The 21,900-nt window shown below is 45.0% G+C and overlaps 1 protein-coding gene and 1 long non-coding RNA gene across 5 annotated transcripts in view; one reads left to right on the top strand and one right to left on the bottom strand.

The window, feature by feature from the left end:
• The window catches only part of VIT (vitrin), a 123,097-nt gene that overhangs the window by 1,928 nt on the left and 99,269 nt on the right, over window positions 1–21,900 (bottom strand). Inside the window, exons 11-14 of one of the 2 annotated variants that reach the window (XM_077135061.1) lie at window positions 15,707–15,810; window positions 6,165–6,391; window positions 3,050–3,563; window positions 5–177 (exon numbers count right to left, since the gene is read on the bottom strand). In XM_077135061.1, coding sequence (XP_076991176.1) covers window positions 173–177; window positions 3,050–3,563; window positions 6,165–6,391; window positions 15,707–15,810 — 850 coding nt within the window. In that variant the 3' untranslated portion in view covers window positions 5–172. Of the gene's footprint in view, window positions 1–4; window positions 178–3,049; window positions 3,564–6,164; window positions 6,392–15,706; window positions 15,811–21,900 lie in introns of those variants that run through there. The other variant, XM_077135060.1, reaches the window with a different exon arrangement.
• LOC143661448 (uncharacterized) overlaps window positions 1–21,900 on the top strand; it is a 101,492-nt gene that overhangs the window by 50,393 nt on the left and 29,199 nt on the right. The window lies entirely within an intron of this gene.

The following is a 21,900-nucleotide window of genomic DNA, read 5'->3' as shown; positions in this document are numbered from 1 at the left end:
CAAGGGTGACATGAAACATGTGCCCAAGAAATCCCCTTCCTGATGCTCTGTGGGCTGCCGCGTCTGAACACAACGATGACTTCATTCATTCATTCATTCAGTAAATATATTTGAACATCTACGGTGTGCCAACAGTAACAAGATTAATACAGCTACTGTCTCCAAGGAGTTTTTAGTCTATGGGAGGGGGGGACAGACAAAACAGAGTAAATATGTAGTAAGAATTTCATGCCCTTGAGCCGGAAGAGGGGAAGATATTTAGGGATAACTAAAACCTTGGGTACCTTACTGATCACACCATATGCATATCCTTGATCTACCCTTGGGTACAGCCAAATAAATTTCAGAGTCCTCAGTGAATCAAAAGGCAGTTCAAGATCTTTGAAATTCAAGCTGTGGACTTGAATCACTTCAGGTCTGAAGATGACTGCAGAAGCCACAGACTCCAACCTGGTGCCTAGTGAAGGAACCCTACCCAAGGTCCCTGAGAGATGGCCACCCGCTCTGCTCACCACAGCCATGAAGAAAGGATTTCAAGATAAGGGGGTGGCCAGCAGTGTTGTGCACTGCAGGGAGGCCATGTAAGATGCAGATGAAAAAGTGTTCATTGGATTTAGAGGAAACAAAGAAGACATCGGTACTTAGTAAGAGCTGGTTCAGGGGGGTTGAAGGAGAAAAAAACAAATGAAGTCTTGTGCCTCAAGGGTGAAAAAGAGTGATGATGTGGAGACAGCCGGTGTGATGGTTAATTTTATGAGCCAACTTAGTGAGGTTATGGTGTCCAGTCATTTGCTCCAACACTGGCCCAGTTGTTACAGGGAGGTAACATAGATGGGATCAGCAGCTGTGATCAATTGACCTTAACGCAAGGAGATGACCCCCCCCAGTGTGGGGAGACCTCACTCAAACAGTTGGAGATCTTAACAGCCAGAACTGAGGGTTCCCAGGGATCGGAAGGATTTCTGTCTCAAAACTTCAATATTGACTCTTATTGGAAAGTTCAGCCTGCCAGCTTCCCTGAAGGATTTTGGACTTGAGACTTCAACATTCCCTTTACAGGAATTTCCAGCCCCCACATTCATGTGAACCAATTCCTTATAACAAATCTATTACATATAGATTTATGTATAAATCTATATATATAACTATAGGGATGAGCAAAGTGTTTTGAAAACAGAGGGGCAGAGCCTGGTGAAACCTTCCTGCCTGGGCATCTCTACCTTCCTTCCTGGGCATTTCTACCCACCCCTTCTTGCCACCCACAGTTGCCCATCTTCCTGTCTCCAGTGTCTTCTCAGGGGTGCCCCATTCTGCTGCCTGGCATAGTTCTGATAAGTTGCTTTTCAATTGTGGCCAATTAAACTTCTCCCTGCTTTGATTTCTTTTCTCTGAATATTGTCTAGATTAGGAGGAGCCAGTTTGGTGCTTCAAAATGCTGCCAAGTGGCAGTGGGAGCAGATTTGCTGTAGAGCTGGGCTTGGACTAAGTCCTCTTTTCTGCTCAAAGATGGAAAGGCTGCCCACATTAAAGAAAACCCCACTAGCATTAAAAATTTAGCTCTACCATTCCTTGAGTCTGCCCCTGTTTAGGGGGCAGACAGATGGTCACCCACCTCAACTTAGCTCTACCCAGCTAAAAAGGGCCCATTACATTTCAGAGGGAACCTTTGTGTTAGGTTGGGTCAGAACCTGCTTCCATGTGTTTTGCTTCTATTGGTCCTCGTTCTTTACAGCTGCCCAGAGCATGATTGCCCTGATAGCTCCTGGGACATTTCCCTCAGTCTTCACTTCTCCTGATGAGTAGGAGGCCAAGGATACCCTCTGGGTTAAGCTCAAAGGAGGTACATTCAGAAAAGTGAGTGATGGTGTAGCTGACATGAGTTGGGGGACAGATATTAGGAGAACTCAGGAGAGCCCTGGGATGGTGGTCAAGCATTGGGGCATCCAGCTGTGCCTAATCACTCTGGGACTTTGAACATGTTGTTTCTGAGTCTTAACCTGCCTTGACTCTCCTGTTGAGTCCAGGGACATTGTGACTATGGCCACACAGGTCACCAACCCTCCACATCTGAGTCCGCCCCTCCAGCCCCACAAAAGGTAATCTCTGGAAGACTCTGCTTGAACCCAGTGGCTTGTTACTTGGGTTCCAAAAACCAGCACTGCTGCTTCATTATGACCTATTTGTTTATTTTTACCCTCCTCATTTCAAGGAAGGTTTAAAGCAGCTTTCAAGAATATGGAAAATCCTGCAAAATAACCCAAGTTAAATGCAGGCACTAAAAAAGAAAACAACCCCAGCCCTGAATCCTGTACATTATTACTTATCTATAGCTAAATTCTGGGTATTCATTGTCCACTGGGTTTACTTTATTATTATTATCATCATCACTTGGGTTTTCTCTAGTTTGTGTTTTCATTATATTTTATAGCATTTTTCAAAACAGTGGTTATATATAGATTCTGTGGAAAAAGCATAAATCTGACTGTTTTCCTAACAGATACAAAAATATTTTGCTCATTTTTCATATTTTTTAACTTTCTGTTGCCCTTTTATAAATTTTTATATGGAAATATTGCTTTAAATATTTCAAATTAGAATTTCTTTGAGGCCTCTCCAAACCCCAACATCTGGTTAGCAGTTGCTTACAAAAATAGTACATTTCTTTAAAAACATTATTTTTCTTTGAAATGTACCAACACAACTGGGCAATCCTCAATAGAGATTGAAGTAATGAATCCAATTCCCTCTTCATGTATCACACCTTCATGTGAAATGCCTCAGGATGTAGGCTGTAAACTATAGGGTTAAGGTTCAGAGTCATCCACTGACCCTGGGTTTGCAGTGACACTTTGGAAACTAACTTGCTGTGTCTCTGCCCTGCTCCCTCTTGACTGTTCAAAGGGGCCTGCAGTGTTTCCACCCCTAATACCCTCCCTGTGATTCTGAGCATTCTGTTAAGTGTTAGGTAAAACCAAGGTTGAAAAAGACAGCTCCCTCCTAATACCGCCAGTCCAACTTCAGCCCAGATGCATCGGCAAGACCAGCTTACCCTTCTGATGGGCAGCCATTGCTGGGATCCGGATGTCATCGTAGGACCTCCCATCAGTGATGAGGATCATTAGCTTCCTTTTGTTGGGCTTGGACTTCTTGAAGAGCTGTTCCAGGGCGAAGTTGATGGCTGCCCCCGTGCTGGTCCCTCCACTCCAGTAGCCCACTCTTTTGATGGCGTTCAGGACGTCGGACTTGGTGCTGTACTTCTCGAACCCAAACTCCAACCGCTGCTCGTAGGTGTACTGCACAGCACCAATTCGCGTGTCTGTGTCTGAAATCTCAAACTCCTTGCTTAAGTTGGCCACAAACTGCAGAACGGTGCGGAAGTTGCCAGTCCCCACGCTGCTGGAGCCGTCGATGACGAAGCCTATGTCGGCCGAGTTTAGGCAGGTCTTGCTGCAGGCCAGTCGGTCAGTGTCACAGACCCGCTTCACCAGGGGTTGCACGGTCTTGTGGAGGATGAACCAGCTCTGCACGTTGAGGGCGTAGAAGCCATTTGTTCTGCACACAGCCTAGGAAGACACAGAGGGGAGGGACACTCACCAGGTCAGTGGGAAGTTCTCCAGGCAGTCACCATTACCCTTGGCTTCCAGGGCAGGTGAAGAAGCAGATAGACTTCTTATTTCTGCACCAGTCACTCACTGGAGCAAAGACCTCTCAGATTATCCCTGGACTCACTCCCATTCCCTCAGCCGGATTTCTGCTTTAGTGGAAAGACATCTGCTAAACAAATCCATAGGGAGATGTGAGTCACTGATTTCAGCTTAATATTTATGCCTCTGTAGTTGCTTCAGTTTATTTGTACTGGCAGTTGGCCACAAGATTGGCAGTGGAGGGCACCACCATGTGAGAGGATTTAAGAACATTTTTGTTGTGATTCGGAAAACAGAAGACACATGCGAGAAATGACTAAAGAGAATGTTTCTAGGACAACCCTTTGGACCCAGCAGGTTGGGATCCTACAGATGTGGGGCCACATGCATCAGTGGCCACACTAGAGAAATGTGCCCACTCAGTCCCTGCCTTAACCCTTCAAGGTAGAATTATACCTCCCACCATGAAGGAACAAGCCAAGTGCCAACAGTGAAGGGGCATGCCCAAAGTCCCTGAGACTGAAACACATCTTCCTGCCTTCAGAATCCAAGCTCTGTCCTCCAGTCAACACTGCTTTCAGGCAAATGAATGTTTATTTACTTGTGCCCAGCCTTGTTCCAGACAAAATATAAGGGGCTCAAATAAACATTGAGCCCCTAGAGGTGACTGGGCTCATGCCTCTGAGGTGGGGGAGCATTCTTTCCTTGCCTCTGCCTTTCCAGAGACCACAGAGGGAATTACAGATCTGGTGACTATGAATGAATTTGTACCACTTAAAAATTATTTTAAAACAATAAATGGCTTAAAACTTTCCTAGGAAAATTTTAATGGGTTTTTAAAAACCTAAATTGGATTCACAGAACTTTCCATGCAACAGGTAGCATTGGAGATGAGTGTTGAAATCTGTGCTTAACTCTGGCCAGTGGATGGAGAGGAGGGAAGCCCACCAAGCAGACTGAGTCAAGGGGACCTGCTGGCTGAAGCACAGGGCCTGTGTGGGTGGCAGTAAATGGGTAGGGGTGTTGGGTGGAGATCACGCCCCAGAGGGTCTCTGTAGCCATAGGGACAATGAAGGATCTGGAGCAAGGGCCCCTGAGGTTTAAAGGAACTCTTCATAAACCTGAGTTGAGCTCCACTGTGAAGTCAAAACTGAATGAGGAAGACTGCAGGGAGAGACAATAGCTTGAACTAGGGAGGCAGGGGTGGGCATGGGAAAGGGTAGAAGATATGAGATGAGGTCACGTGACAGAGCTGACCAGGCAGGCTGGGGTGACTCTGCTTTTGGAATGAGCATGGGGGCATTCATGCAAATGGGAAAGTCTATAGGACCTGGGTTGGACAGGAAAGAATTTAAGATTCTGATGGGACTAAAAGTGGAGAAAAGTCAATCAGCTAGGCTTAAGAAAGAGGTGGGAGGGGCCACGGTGGCTCAGTGGCAGAGTTCTTGCCTGTCATGCTGGAGATCCAGGTTCAATTCTTGGTGCTTGCCCATGTACTAAAAAGAAAAAAAGAGGTGGGAGATAGAGACAGATGAGCAAGTTGCTGCTGGCAAGTGAAGGCTGAAGTTGTGGTCCTGGATGAGATTCCAGGAGGAGAAAGCCTAGGGTAAGGAGAACATAGGGCAAAGGACTGAGTCCCAGAAAAGTCTACATTTAGGGTGCTAGACAGAAAAAAAGGGGAGAACAAAAGAAATAGGAGCCCAGAAGTCAAGAAAGAAGATTTCAAGGAGGATGAAGTGATCAATAGTTTAATCAAGAGGTCGAATAGTAGAAGACTGTGAAAGCCAAAGGGGCATCAAAGACAAGCCAGTCCAGAGTTTTCTTGTTTTTGTTTTTATATTCATTTAAATTGATTTTATTTTATCATTTTTTAAGATGGAAACTCTTTTTTGGAAGAAGGCTAATGTGAGTCCCAGTGAATAAAACATATGGAAGCTAAGCTGCTTTGATGTAATAGGTGTAGGAGAACTGAATCCCTGTATGTTTACCCCCATCTCCTGCTAGACGTCTTCAGAGAGGCCAAGTGTTGCATTTGAAAATGAACGATCTGATTCAATCTCTCCTTTTTCTTATCAGATTGATTAATTAGTTGACTGTGTGTGCACACACAAGAGTGGATGTGTGTGCACAAAAGTGCATATGTATACATGCAAGAGCACAAGAGTGTGTTTACACATGTGTGCATCTTGTGTGCACACAGGTGTATGCAAAGGCCCACCAGCTGCCTGATGGAAGTCCTCTAGGGTTGAGGGAGGAGTGAGGGAGAGCCTCTGAGATGTCAGGGGCCCTGCTCCTCCTTTGTCCTCACAAGGAACTGGCCTGGGTTTATCTGGTAGGTGTGGAGTTTGATTTTGAGAGGATAATTCCAGATCCATATCTAAGTTCCTCACTGGAGATCATCCTCCCTAGAAGTGAACTTAACACATATTTAAAGAAATGAGAAACAGCCTTGTCAGCATTACAGCTTTTCAGAGTACAGGAATCCTTATAATGGGTGGTGGTCTCTGTCCAGTTACATACTTTGTTTGCAAAGTTGGGCTCCATCACGTAATGCTTTTCACTTTCAACAGCGCCTTCAATGGTGATGAAGAAAATGTTGATTCCTGACTCTCTGGCTAGTCTTGCAGCCTCCTCCACTGTGTCTGTGGGCCAGCCATCCACCATCACCACGGCCACATTAGGAGCACCGCCTCGGTTTCCATTGGTTTTGGAAAAGAAGCTCTTGTTCAAGAAGGAGATGGCCCTGCCTGGAAGAAAACAGCAAACTTAGGCTTGGAACAATTGCAGCCTCAGTAGGGGAAGGCCATTCCAACTCAGTCATTAAAAAAAATTAATTCAGCTTTAATACTTACAAGTACAAGATGGAGAAACCTCAGTGAATGTAAGCCTAACATATGGGGATATTCTCACTCCTTCCAAGTATTAGGTCTCAAAAAATAATTCTAAGAGCAAAAGGAACTCTTGATGCAGAGCTCCCCTCAGTCCCCCTCCTCAGTGTCCTTGGCAGGTCCAAGAATCCAGATATAAACCTGTTACCAGCCCCTATCCACTCAGGAAACCACACACCATCTAGTGGGCACCCTCCCTCCTGGCATCACTGTCTCTTTAAAACAGCTCCCAGAACAAAGAATGGGAGCCATTTTCTCTTTCTTCCAGATGGCTCCCCAGGTGGGAGCCAATTTCAGGTTCCAACTTGCTTTCTCCCTTTGGCTCTCCCATCTGCTTCTTCTCTACTTTATCCCTTCAATAAATCTGTTAACCTTTGACTAACTGACTCTGTCCCTAACACCAAGCTCAGCTCTTTTTAGAATGCTTAGAGCTGGAGTATAAATTTGAACTTAAAAGTGCCTTTCTTAAGGCTAATCCTGTTAATCCCAAAATGTAATCAAGAAAGATAACCAGGGCCAAGATGGTGGCTTAACAATGTGTGCATTTTAGTTCATCCTCCAGAACAACTACTAAATAACCAGAAACAGTACAAAACAGCTCCTAAGGGCACGTCAGTGACCAGACACACAACATACCCCAGTCTGGATCAGCTGGACTGGCTGCAAGCCCCCCCAGAACCGTGAGTTCCCCAAGCCATGGCAGCCAGCACCCCTCCCCCACAGGCTGATTCCCAGAGGGGAAAGGAAAGAGACTTTACCAGCAGCAGGGGCTGAGCCCACCCAAATGCCAATTGTGGAATTAATTAACAAATTATGACTACTAAAAATAATCCCCCAGCTCAGATGAACCTGGTCAAAGTGGAGGTCACTCATTTTTGCCCTAGCACCAAGGGGGAAGGGCTGCCAGAAAAAGAAAAAAAAGAAAGAAGGAAACAGTGGTTTTTGTGGCTACGTTTCTACAAAGGCTTGACTGCCTTTGAATACAGTGGCAGGGCTTCTCAGGCTGCAACTGTCCCAGGCATAGGTAGAAACAAACTTGTTTGAGGGCTTGTCTGGAGCCTGTGCCTTCCCCAGGGGAGGGGTGAAGCCCAACTCAGGTGGATTCCCTCCCTCAAGGAATTCAGACACCAGGGCTTGGTAATTTGAAGCCATTAAAACCAGCCTACAGGGCGGGCCACGGTGGCTCAGCAGGTAAGAATGCTGGCCTACCAAGCCCGAGGACCCAGGTTTGATTCCTGGTGCCTGCCCATGTAAAAAAAAAAAAAACAACAGCCTACAACCTCTCCTCTGTCTCCACCATGCCCCCAACAGGGAGAGTCTGCCAAAGTTAAAGGTACTGCATCATCTTATGCTGGTGGGACTTGCAGACAGACAAGCACCACATACAGGGCAGGATAAAAAAAACAAAGCCCAGAGACTTCACAGGAAAGTCTTTCAACCTGCTAGGTGTCACCCTCAGGGAAAACCAACACAAGTGACTTTTTCTTCCTGATAGGAGGCCAACTTGGTCTGGGAAAATCTGGCTGGGGTCTATAATACCTACGTAGACCCTCCTAAGTGTGTGTGGGGGGAAGGCACCATACAAGTAGGGCAAGAAACAAGAAAACAAGATCTGAAAAATTCTCCTCTGTGAAATAAAACTTAAGCTAGAGGTCCAGATATGGCTGAACTGAATGTCAAAGAGCAGATAGACAACAGATTCATCCAGCAAGAAAACCCTAGGTAAAAGAAGTGAAAGCAATCTCCAGAATAAACTAATTAAGGTAATTAAATGCCTAGAAACCAGCAAAAAATAACAAATCACTATGAAAATTGAAGATATGGCCCAGTCAAAGGAACAAACCAACAATTCAGATGAGATACAGGAGCTGGAACAATTAATTCAGAATATATGAACAGACATGGAAAACCTCATCAAAAACCAAATCAATGAATTGAGGAAGGATATAAAGAAGGCAAGGAATGAACGAAAAGAAAAAATCAAAAGCCTGAAAAAACAAATCACAGAACTCATGGGAATGAAAGGCACAGTAGAAGAGATGAAAAAAAAACAACGGAAACCTACAATGGTAGATTTTGAGAGTCAGAACATAGGATTAGTGAACTGGAGGATGGAACATCTGAAATCCGGCAAGAAAAAGAAAATATAGGGAAAAAGTGGAAAAATATGAGCAGGGACTCAGGGAATTGAAAGACAACATGAAGCACACGAATATATGTGTTGTGGGTATCCCAGAAGGAGAAGATAAGGGAAAAGGAGGAGAAAAACTAATGGAGGAAATTATCACTGAAAATTTCCCAACTCTTATGAAAGACTTAAAATTACAGATCCAAGAAGTGCAGCATACTGCAAAGAGAATAGATTCAAACAGATGTACTCCAAGACATTTACTAATCAGAATGTCAGAGGTCAAAGAGAAAGAGAGAATCTTAAAGCAGCAAGAGAAAAGCAATCCATCACATACAAGGGAAGCCCAATAAGACTATGCGTAGATCTCTCAGCAGAAACCAGGGAAGCCCAATAAGACTATGCATAGATCTCTCAGCAGAAACCATGAAGGTGAGAAGACAGTGGGGTGATATATTTAAATTATTAAAAGAGAAAAACTGCCAACCAAGAATTCTATATCCAGCAAAATTGTCCTTCAAAAATGAGGGAGAAATTAAAACATTTTCAGACAAAAGATCACTGAGAGAATTTGTGACCAAGAGACCAGCTCTGCAAGAAATACTAAAGAGAACACTAGAGACAGATACAAAAAGACAGAAGAGAGAGGTGTGAAGAAGAGTATAGAAAGGAAGACTATGAGTAAAGGTAAAAAGAAGGAAAATTAGGTATGACATATAAAATCCAGAAGGCAAAATAGTACAAGGAAGTACTACCCATGCAGTAATAATACTAAATGCTAATGGATTAAACTCCCCAATCAAAAGACATAGGCTGGCAGAATGGATTAAAAAACAGGACCCATCTATATGCTGTCTCTACTCAGAGGACATGAGAGCAAGGACACAAATGGAAATTTGCACACCAATGTTTATAGCAGCATTATTTACAATTACCAAGACATGGAAACAGCCAAAATTTCCATCAACAGACAGGTGGCTAAACAAACTGTGGCATATACATACGATGGAATATTATGCAGCTGTAAAACAGAATAAAGTTATGAAGTATGTAGCAACATGGATGGGCCTTAAAGACATTATGCTGAGTGTGATTAGCCAAAACCAAAAGGACAAATAATGTATGGTCTCACTGATATGAACTGACACTAGTGAATAAACTTGGAATATTTTGTTGGTAACAGAGACCATCAAGAGATAGAAATAGGGTAAGATATTGGGTAATTGGAACTGAAGGGATACAGATTGTGCAACAGGACTGAATATAAAAACTCAGAAATGGACAGCACAATACTACCTAACTGTAATACAATTATTTTAAAACACTGAATGAAGCTGCATGTGAGAATGATAGAGGGAGGAGGGCTGGGGGCATAAATGAAATCACAAAGAAAGATAGATGATAAAGACTGAGATGGTATAATCTAGGAATGCCTAGAGTGTATAATGATAGTGACTTAATGTACAAATCTAAAAAATGTTTTTGCATGAGGAAGAACAAAGGAATGTCATTAGTGCAGGGTGCTGAAAATAGATGGTAATTGATTTTTGAAATTTCAACTTATGTGTGAGACTAAAGCAAAAAATGTTTATTTGGTACAAAATTTATATTTTAACTAGTGCATCTCCTAATATAACTTATCTAGATAGTTGGTTGAACACCATAAATACATGGAACCTTGGGTAGTACATGAGATTTTGCTGGTTTGTCCAGGATGATGCCCTGATGAATCCCAGAGTGATTTGATCAGTGAGTGGAAAAGTATTTGCAAATGTGAGAACAGGGGAAAATTCAACCTCCCCAAGTTGAATTCTTGATATTCTCACAAGCAGTGAGGACAACCAAAGCTATGGGCTGAGCCCCCAGTCTTGGGGTTTGTTCATATGAAACTTAACTCCACAAAGGATAGGTCAAGTCTACTTAAAATTAGGCGTAAGAGTCACCCCCAAGAGAACCTCTTTTGTTGCTCAGATGCGGCTTCTCTCTCCAGCCAACACAACAAGCAAACTCACCACCCTCCCCCTGTCTACATAGGACATGATTCCCAGGGATGTGGACCTTCCTAGCAACATGGGACAGAAATCCCAGAATGAGCTGAGATTCAGTATCAAGGGATTGAGAAAAACTCTAGAATGAGCTGAGACCCAGCATCAAGGGATTGAGCAAATCTTCTCGACCAAAAGGGGGAAGAGTGAAATGAGACAAAGTGTCAATGGCTGAGAGATTCCAAACAGAGCGGAGAGGTTATCCTGGAGGTTATTCTTATGCATTAAGTAGATATCACCTTGTTATCCAAGATGTAATGGAGAGGCTGGAGGGAACTGTCTGAAAATGTAAAGCTGTGTTCCAGTAGCCATGTTTCTTGATGATGATTGTATAATGATACAGCTTTCACAGTGTGACTGTGTGATTGTGAAAACCTTGTGTCTGATGCTCCTTTTATCTATCTTGTCAACAGACGAGTAGAACATATGGAATAAAAATAAATAATAGGGGAATAAACGCTAAAATAAATTCAGTTTGAAATGCTAGTGATCAGTGAAAGGGAGGGGTAAGGGTTATGGTATGTAAAAATTTTTTTTCTGTTTTCGTTTTATTTTTCTGTTGTCTTTTTATTTCTGTTTCTGAATTGGTGCAAATGTTCTAAGAAATTGTCATGATGATGAATATGCAACTATGTGATGATATTGTGAGTTACTGATTATATATGTAGAACGGAATGAGCATATATTAAGAATGCTTGTGTTTCTTTCTTGTAATTTTTTTAAATTAATAAAAAATTTAAAAAAAAAAGAAAGATAACCAAAGTAGGAGAATTCTCATCTATGGGGTGTTATGAAAGATAAGGAAGAGCAGGGCTTGACTGTAAACCACCCAAGACATGGCTATTGGCAAAGCTTCTTTGAGGATGAGAATAGAAGTGGGACAGCCAACATCACTGTCTGTGAGCGGCACTGTTTTATCTTTAAAGAGGACAGGGGGTAGCATGCATGTAGAAATGTGTGTAGAGTGCTGGACTGAGGGAGCCAGGTCTCAGCATTTCCATTAGCCCTGAGGCTGCACAGTGCACAAACGGAAGCAGGTGGAGGATTCACAACATAGTCTATGAGAATGACATCTTTTGAAGCCATGCTGTGCCCAACCTGGGGACCTGGACATGACTGCCGTGCTTCTGCAGTGTTCTGATCTGGCGCCATGGGTTCAGTCTCCTGCAGTCATGCTAGGCTGAGCTTTGGAAATCCTGCTCTTCTAAACACGTCTAAGCTCTTCTAAGCATCCAGGTGATGCTGCTTCTCTAGAACCAGAGAGGGAGGCTGTGAACCCCACACAGAAAATGCAGACCAGGCAAAAAAATAGGAGACCAAGCAGAGGTTCTGCTGGAACTTGAACCCATTAGGTAAAGTTTGGGTCTGTGTGGCTGGGCAGCCCATGAGGCACCACTATGTGGAGTTTCTATTTAAGTGGGAACCGATGAAGATCATTGGTAGGGCTGGCCCCAAGCAAACTGTCCAAGCCTGTGGGCACTGCTGCCCCTCCTATTCCTTTCTCTTCTTGGTGGCATACTAGAGGCTCTTCTATGCTCCTCAGGTCACTCCTGCACCCGAAAAGGAACTGACAGCAGCACCAGGAGATCCAGAAAAAATACTCTTCTTTCCCCCACTTCATTTAAAAACTTTAACTTCTAATTGTCTCTTGTTTTAAAAACAGTTTTAGGACCAATACACAAGTGAGAAAGACTTTCATGGTAGTAAAAGGATCTCTCCTCTGCCTGGGTGCTGGAACCATCTAAACTCAAGGGTGGCCCTGGGGTCACATCTTTTCCTAGAGTGTGGGTTGGGGTGGGATTTGACCTGGAGTAGCGTAGCCTCTTTTGGGCACTGGGCCTCCTGCACCGAGGTGAGCCCAGTGCTCTAGTTGCTGCTTGGTGTGGAATGCTGTATTCTAGGGTCAGCTGCCTTTTACCCACTTCCAAGTACAGGGCACAGGTTTGGCTGGCCATGGAAGACCTGTACCCACTAAAAACTGAGACCATATTCTATCTCATTATAACAATCTCCTTCAGCTGAATGCAACGGTTATTAAAAAGTTTCTCCCCCTGCCTTTTCTAAGAGCACATTTCACACTGTCCAGGGCCACAGGAAGTTTTCAGAGTCAAGGTGGGAGGCCAACCATCCATATTTGCCTAGGATTTTCCCAGTTTTAGGACTCAAAGTCCCATATCCTGGGAATCCTCTCAGTCCTTGGCAAAATGGGACGACTGGTCACCCTATAGTCAGCACAGATGCATACAGTAAGTTGGGGCTTTTGACCTGGCCTCTGTGGATCTGGGACACTAGGGGTGTGTATCCACAAATCCCCTAAATTATACACGATATTTTGTGTGTATAAGTATTTTTCAGGGCAAATGAGTCATAGTTTTCATCCGATTCTCAAAGAGGTCCTCTGTTGCTTCCTGTTTGAATGGGGATCGAAGGATATTAAGGAATGATGAGAAAGAAAGAAAGGAAGAAGGAGAGAAAGAAAGACACAGACGGGCTCAGGGGGTCTGAAGCTTGAGTTTACTTCAGACAGACTTCAGACCCCCTGAGCCCGTCTGTGTCTTTCTTTCTTTCTTCCTTTCTTCTTTTCTCATCATTCCTTAATATCCTTCGAGCTCCGTTTCAATAGGAAGCAACAGTCCTCAATACAAAAAACTAAAAAGATGAATGCCATTAACATTCAGTGGTTTTTTGTTTGGGCTCCACTGGCAAGCATAATCTTGCCTGTCATATGAAAAGATTAAATGGTTACATATGAAGTTGCTGGAGGAATGTCTTGCAGACCTGGCTGTTAAAGGAAAACCTTGGCTGCTGAGAACTACTTTTACAGCCAAGGGATAATTTCCCTCAAGGCCCAGGTCACAATATTATATGCCTGTAGGCAGAGTACAGGCACCCTAAGAAGATCACCTGGGCCCACCCAACCTTAAATTTGGAGGTTGTTTTAGTTCCCTCATTGCTAAAGCAAATACCGTGCAGTGGGTTGGCTTCAATAAGGGGGATTTATTGGTTCACCGTTTTGAGGCCAGGGGAAGCCTCAAATCAAGGTATTATCAAGGCAATGTTTGCCCCCAGAACACTGTGGCACTCTGTGGCTGCTAACAGTGATCCTTGATTTTTGGCTTTTCTATCACATGGTAATGCACATGGTGGCCTCTCCTGGCTTCTGCCTTCTCTTCTGGGTTCTGTTGACATTGAGCTTCTCGCTGCTCCCTCTGGCTTTCCCTCTCTCTGTGACCGTCCTTTTCAAGCCTTTGGTAATAAAATTAAGACCCATCCCGACTCACCTAGGCCACACCTTAACCAATGTAACTTCATCACAACGCCCTATTTACAAGAGTTCACACCCACAGAAATGGACCAACTCAACATGTTTTTCTGGAGTACATAGCTTCAAATCACCATAGAGGCCACGATGAATCAATGTCCAACATGCATTGCAACCGCCATCTAGTGTGTCTTGAAAGCTGAGGCTAGAAATCAGAAAACAACATTATCTGAACTTTGGGTTCTAGAGCTAGGGTTCTAGATTTGATTTAGTTTCATGAATTGATGCACTCACAAGATTTATGCTTTTTTTTTTTGCGTGGTCAGGCACCGGGAATCGAATCACATGAAATTCAGAAGGTGAGAGAAAGCACCCACCTCCCTTTGATTTTTCTGACAGTGGAGGTGGAGGTGCCTGTGTTAGGTTGCTGTTGAGACAGTAGGCAGCAGAGTATCTGTTTTGGAGGTGTGAATAAGGACAAGCAAGCTTGGTTCTGGAGCTGGCAGCTGCAGCAGCAGCCTCCTGGCTGAAGGAGCTTCCTGACGTGGCTGTGGTCACAAGGCCCAGGGGCTGACAGAATTCAGAAAGCAATTTTCTGAACTTGAAAAAGACAACAGCTCCTTTGCAGCCCTGGTTTGCAAGAAGTCTTTAAAAATTTTCTCTCAGAGCTCAGCCTACGTTGTGCTTCTTCAGCATCGCCCTAGAATTATTGGAATCATTTATTACCCTGAAATAAATCTCTTTCAGCTTAAATCAGCTGGAATGGATTCTGCTCTCTGAATCCAAACCTTGATCAATACAGAGGTAGAGTTGGAACGTGTCATTCACTGAAAACCATATGCCAATTGAATTAAGACATCACTCTAATTTCATTGAGAAAATAGAGTGACTTCCCAAATTTTCTCCTGGGTATATTGCAGAGATTTCACTGATGTTAATATAAAGTTGAAAACAAATCAGAAACCAACTCTATCACATTTGTGATATTGAGTTAGGGACCTGGAGAGCAGTGATTGGGCCAGTATTTATTCAGCATTGCGGAAAGGTCAAAGGCTCTACATTTGCCAGAAACTAATATTCTGGTCACTACAGCGACATACACAGAGGTGGTGGAGGTAGGGTGGGGGAGGAAATAATCAAATCAATGTCAAAGACAGTTTTGTTCCCCACGTGTGTACAACTGAGGATCGCTTCTTCATTTCCCTGGACTTCGGTTGTGGGAGCGGGTTCTCTGAGAAGTGGACCATCAGCCTTCCCAGTGCCCCTAAACCAGACTGACATTTATGAATTGCTACATTGGCATGGGTTCTTTGGCATCAGTGTGACAGTGTTTCCTAATGTCACTCACCTCTGGGTCATAACTCCACTTGGCCATCACTGCAATGGTAGTTGATTGCAACAAGATTCTCAAGGGGGTACTGGGCCCCCAATGAAACTGGCTACAAATTTTAAGTTAAGTAACTGGCAGCTTGTAGGCCTATCAGGAAACAGCCACATGGTAGAGTTCGGCTGGGCCTGAAGAAGCTGGCATCCTGAGGAGGCAGCCTGCTGCAGTTCTACAGCATACATGTTTCAATGATTTTGTCCCCTGAATCGATGCTACTACTTTAGAAGAGATACAGATATTTATGTTGATGGATCATTCTTACCTTTTCCTCCTTCTATCTAGAATGTTAAAGACAAACCGTGGATAGTGGCATGGGCAGCAGAACAGGAGTCTCTGAATCCAGATCACATACCCACGTTTGACTGCCCTCCTCTCTGTGTAATTTTCTCTATGGCCATCTTCACTTCTCTGGAATTCATGTGCATCTTGAGGTTAAATTGGGTGGCAGGGCTGTCTCTGAAGAGTCAGAATAAGAAAGAAAAATTAGCTGGAAAGTTCTTGCCTGGGAGAAACCAAAATCTTGGGAGGAAAGCAGAAACCATCATCTCTTAATTTACATACAAATAGAAAAGAAAACGGCTTTAGAGCCTTAAGTTGTGGCTATGAAATGCTTCCCTGGGGATGGAAGTGAAGGGGGATGGAAACTGGGATGTCCCCAGTGTGTGTCCTCAGCATGTGCAGGCAGAAGCAGGCTATTCCAGGACCCAGGAGGTCCATGTCCTAGTTTTGCCTGGGCATTTCAAGCTGTGTGGTCTTGGGGAAGTCACTTAGCTTCTCTGGGCTTCAGTTTCCTCATAGAGATAAAAACAAGCACCCTAACACTCCTGCTGTTCATGAGCAGGGCTATTATCTATTGGAATTTTGCAAATGTAAGGACCATACCTACTGAGCCCAGTGTCCCCAGGCCACCTCAGGCCCTCCTCTCCAGGAAGGAAATCTCAGCTCTTCACACCCCCAGTCCTGGAAATGCATTTCAGTCATGGTGTCAAGAAGACAGCACTTCACATTTCTCCTCTGGAGACTCAGGTGAGATTGTTCAAATCTCATGAAGAAAGTCAACATCTATTCTACCCAGGACTGGAAAAGATTAACTGGAGAGAGTTGGAGCAAGTTGAATGGAGAACCAGGAGGAGATTCCATCTCTAAAGATGGGCCTCCAAGGGTAAGCTCCAAGAACAGGCTTGGCAGCAGCTGAGCAAGGGGCTGTGGGACACTGTTTATGACCCAGCCCAAGGGGATCGGCCCAGGCTGAGTGGGGAGCAGACACCCACATCCAGGATGAAACGTGGCTGTGCAGTGAAATGCCATCTCGTGAAGCACTGACACCAGGGACAGGCAGGCCTGGCTGGGCTGGAAGCTGTGATCACGGGGGGCACTGACCACACTCAGAGGAGCCCAAGCTTGGTTTAAGACTCTGCTGCTGCCATCTTGAAATTCTTAATTTTTGAATGAGGGGCCTTGCAAATTATGCAGCTGATTCTGGTCCCAGGTTAAGTCATCCTTGAGGACAGGAAGGAGGAGACTATAAAAGAGCTTTTCCAGGGCATCAGGAGTAGACCATGAAGCAACACCTTTGGGCGGTTTCAGTGGCCCGGCTTTGGGCACCCATGGCAGCGGGGCTACCAGGAAGCAGTCCCGGAATCCAGGAAGGAGGCTCCCTGCCTCCCTCCGACTCTAGTCTTCACCCTTTCTAGTTATCGCAGGGTGTCCTATGTTGGCGATGAACATGAGGGGCTGGTTCTTAGATAAAACCCACAAACTGCAGAGAAGGCATGTCTAAGTGGCAGGGGACACGGACCTACAGGGCAGCTGGGCAAGGCCCAAACAAGCTCAGCCATGGGGACATGCAGGCCAAACCCCACCCAGCAGAATTTCATCAGAAAGAAACAAGGCTCTAGGCTTAGGGTTAAACAGAAATGAACAATGATGGCCAAGCAGACTGTGGAAGTGGACTGCTGAGCATGACCTATCAGTTTACAGATGAAATGGCTGCAGTAGTAAAATTCCAGTTGCAGGGAGGACACGCCCAGTGATGGGACACCATGGTTCTCCCTTTTTTTTCTTTTCTTTCCCTCTGGGCTCAAGGACTTGTGGATTTTTATTGTCCCAGCCCTATTTCAATAAGTGATGTACTCACCTCCCAGCCATCCAGGCTCAAACTTCCACAAGCTTCTCCCCTGCAGCTGGCAATGCTTCTGAGCCACCAGCCGCTTTCACCCCCAGCCCCACCTCGCATGGGGTTCAGGCCTCTCTTACTTCTTGACGGTTCTTTTATAATATTCCCCACGTTGGTTTTTGCATATCAGTGACACATCCGCTTACTAGAGGACTGTTAACACCTCAGGTTCATGTGTGGCAGTAAAATTCCCCTGCTCAAAAGCCAGCAGTGGCTCCCAGCATTAGGCTTCCTACACTGGCTTCCAGAGCCATCCATAATTTAATTCCCAACCATCATTTCTATACTGCTCGTTCTCTCTCTCAGGATAATCTACATTCTGGCCAGAATACACTGCCATTCCTGTGTTTCCTGGCTCTGTGCCTTTGCTCATTTCTGCCCTCAGGTGGAAAACTGAAATCCTGCCCACCCTCCAAACTGGCATGCTGACCCCTGACCACCAGTGGACTAACTCTGTGCCAGATTCAGTTCTCTCTTACCCACTACAGCTCATGTAGTACCTGGCACCGGCAGGCACTCAGTTAACAGTATTGAAGAACACATATTTCTTTGTTCTGTACATCTCTACCCTACATGCTGGTATTCCCTAGGGTGGTACCTTCATGATGCCTCTTTTCTTTCTGCACATCCCTGGAAGGGCTCACAGACTTGGACTCAGCAGCTTAGCCACCTGTCACATGTCAAAAGCACACCTGTCTTCTCTGTCTCCATCCCCAGAAAGGCACAGAAGGGCTCCATACAGCTCTATCTGGAAGGCACCTTTCCATACATGGGGGTGGCTCTATAGGCACCTCAATTTTGGTATTTTCAACTCTGAGGTCATTTTCCTTCTACACCCGCCCCACCCAACCATCTCTCCATCTGCATTCCCTTTGCCTACTCAACCAGCCATCACAGCAGCCTCCCTCTGATGTCCTCATCAGTACCATGTCCCGTAAGACCTACTGCAGTATCTCTTCTATCCGTCCCACCCTTTCCATCCCCAAGGTTGGACCTCCATCTTTTCTCTCCTGAGCTATTGCCGTGGCTTCCTCCCAGGCCTTGCTGTGCCCCGCGGGGCCTCTGCAGAGGATGTTTTACCCCACGGGCTCTAAGTGCCTCACAGAAGCAGGTTGGCCACGAAGGTAACGAGGTTCTTCCAAGGGGTCCAATCTTTGTCCTTCAGCTTGAGAGGCCCCAGGCTGCGTGAGCTTCGGGACCTTCCAAGTCCGGATCCTCCCCTCACGGCCACTTCTTTCAGGGTCCCAAAAACCGGGTTGAAACAACAACAACAACAAAATGACTGGCAACAAAATTTTAAAAAATCACTAAGTTGATCACGACAGTAATAAATAAACAATTGTCAAGGAAGCATGACACTGTGTATACTTCCTTAAGTGCAAATTTAGAAACTCATAAAAATTTAATTACATTTGAAAATGATTTGTGGGTTTGCAAGATGTCCTGATTGTCAAGAAATCCTAGCCAAGCCTAGAGTAAATGTTGCTCATGGTAAAAACAGAAAACGACATTTTGCTCTTTCCAGCCAGCACCGGGCAATGGGCCTCTCTGGAAGACCGACACAAGCACAGCGAAATGGAGCCAGAGAAAACCCAGCCCAGGCCAGAAAGTGTGAGCCAGGACACCGGCCACCAGCAACAGTCGGTCCCTGCGCTACATGCCTGTACATGCATTTCGCATTGGAGAGGAGGCATATGCACCAAGACGGGCTCAGCCCTGAGGCTGATGTGGGGAACTTCTCCTGCTCTGAGCCTTGTGGTCCCCAGACAAGCATCCTCCACCCTGTAACCAGCTCGTCCGCACCAAGACCCTGATGAAGAATTAATTGCATGAGCTCAGCAACGCTGGAGGCACCCACCACGGTCCAAGACTTCTTGGGACTGCCCCAGCCACCAGACGGGGCAAGCTTCTTTTTCTTTCCGAAGAAGAATGGGCTGATTCAAGTTTGCCAGCTGCTGGAATGCAATATACCAGGGATGGATCGGCTTTTTAAAGGGGAATTTAATAAGTTGTTAGTTTACAGTTCTAAGGCCGAGAAAATGTCCCAATTGAAACAAGTCTATAGAAATGTCCAATTGAAACAAGTTTATAGAAATGTCCATCCAGGGAAAGATACCTTGGTTCAAGAAGGCCAGTGAAGTTCAGGGTTTCTCTCTCAAGTGGAAAGGCACATGGTGAACACAGTCAGGGTTCCTAACTCAGCTGGAAGGGCACATGGCAAACATGGCATCATTTGCTAGCTTCTCCTGGCTTCCTGTTTCATGAAGCTCCCCTGGAGGCATTTTCCTTCTTCATCTCCAAAGGTCGCTGGCTCGTGGACCCTCTCCTTTGTGGTGCTGCAGCATTCTCTGCTCTCTCTGAATCTCTCTCTTCTCCAAAATGTTTCTTTTATAGGACTTCAGAAACTAATCAAGACCCACCTGAATGGGTGGAGACATGCCTCCACCTAATCCAGCCTAACAACCACTCTTGATTAAACGACATCTCCAGGGAGATGATCTAATTACAGTTTCAAACAGTCAATATTTAATAGGGATTATTCTGCCTCTACGAAATAGGATTGTGATGAAAACGTGGCTTTTCTAGGGGACATCCATCCTTTCAAACCAGCACAGGGCTTTAAGCAAATGTGATCAAAGGAAACTCGGAAAAAATATGAAAGGGAAAAAGAGTGCCAAGACCAGCGGCCTTCTGGAGGGGCAGTTCCTGCAGCGCAAGCCTCTTGTCCACATGGCCTCGAGGCCGAGCAGGTGGCTGCGTGCTTAGAGGGCCAGCAGCTGGAGGTCAGTTTAAGAAAATCAAGGCCCAAAAAGGCAAATATTAAGGCCTCCTCTCTCCCATCCTAGGTCATGTAGTAAAGGCATTTATTGTTGTAAAAAATAAAAAATAATAATAAAAACTTCCATTCAAAAGTTTTTACCAAAATACGAAGATATTTGATGTGGAGCATCTCCCCTGTCACTGGGTCTCAGGGTGGCCCCAGGAAGCCTGTGCAGGCAGTTGCCTGATGTTGGCCATACTGCAGGGGCTTGTGGATTCCCTCTTTCCTGCACGACATATAATCTCTTTGAGAGCAGGTGCAATGGCCTAGTATTTCCTATCCCTGGTGCTTGGCATAGGGGAGGGAGTAAGTCAATGTGGAGTGGATAAATAAAAGTGCAAGTGCCCCCTTCTTCCTTGGCCAGTCATCGCTCCACGTCTGAGCTCCAAGGCAATGCGCCCTCCGCTTCTACTACATCGTAGAGGACCGTGAATCCGTCTCTGCCGGCGTTCAGATAGCTGTTCATATACTTACGGAATAGCTGCTTTTAATGTTATCTGATGGTGTATATACTTTGAAAATAATGCCTTCCTCCCTAGATGGCGAAGTCCTGAAGAACAGACGCCTTTTCACATTTATTTTTTGATGGACTGGAAGTTCGTGTTGTAGGATCTCTGAAACTTTTTTCAACTAATCAGACCAGGAGTAAGGGCAAAGCCACAGAACTCACCCACCAAAGGGTTCACAGGCAAGTGGAATAAAACCACTAGATGAAGTTTACATCAGTAGCCCCAGCCAACAGTGGTACTTAGTACAGGGTAAGCACTTGAGAAATGTTTGTTAGATTATTACTGAATTAAGTCATGGGGTTGAATGATACATAGTCACCCGCAGACGCAAACATATCTGGGTCTCTGTGTCCTTATTTTGGGATATATAGGCTGGTGGCCTGAGACCCTAGGTGGGTTACTTTTCAGAGATAGAGACTATTTAAAAAGTTCCAAGTAGCATGCTCCTCTGTGTCTGTGCAAGCCATCTTCTAATGAGTGATTTTATTACCAATTTCCATTAAAGGATAACAAAAAAATGTTCCAGCAATACTGATGATTTCCTCCGAAATTAAGAGAAGAAAAACAAACATGATTATAGCTCAAGGAGAAAACATAGACTCATTCCATTTTTGGAAGAAGAAGTAGGATGAAGACGAACAAAGAGAAATGATAGGGAGTGAGTTTGGCTCTGCACTAAAAGGGATAACTTGATGCCATAGGAAATGGCTACCTTACAAGTGTTTGTTACTCTGACTACATTAGCCTTTAGTTTTTGTAGTGACACTTTATGGACTTTGTTACTGAGATACATGCTCCCCATGAGAGCAAGAGAGTGTAGGGAGAATCCGCTGGTCCGGGGAGCTGGTAGCTGCAGGTTGGGTGGCAGATTTCTCACCCAAGGGATCTGACTCTGCCAGGAAATGCTTGCCCACCCTCCCTTCAGAGGGCTGAGCGGTTGTGGCCAGCTCAGGGCGCAGTGGCTTGGGCCAACCTGCTGAGGGACTTTGAGCAACCAGTCCCTTATCAGTGGACACTCACCTCTCTTACCTTTCCTGGGA

The sequence above is a fragment of the Tamandua tetradactyla genome, chromosome 17 (genome assembly GCF_023851605.1).
Source record: "Tamandua tetradactyla isolate mTamTet1 chromosome 17, mTamTet1.pri, whole genome shotgun sequence".
Taxonomy (NCBI): Eukaryota; Metazoa; Chordata; class Mammalia; order Pilosa; family Myrmecophagidae; genus Tamandua; species Tamandua tetradactyla.
The sequence above is the reverse complement of the archived record's forward strand: the minus strand, read 5'-3'. Positions and strand labels throughout refer to the sequence as shown.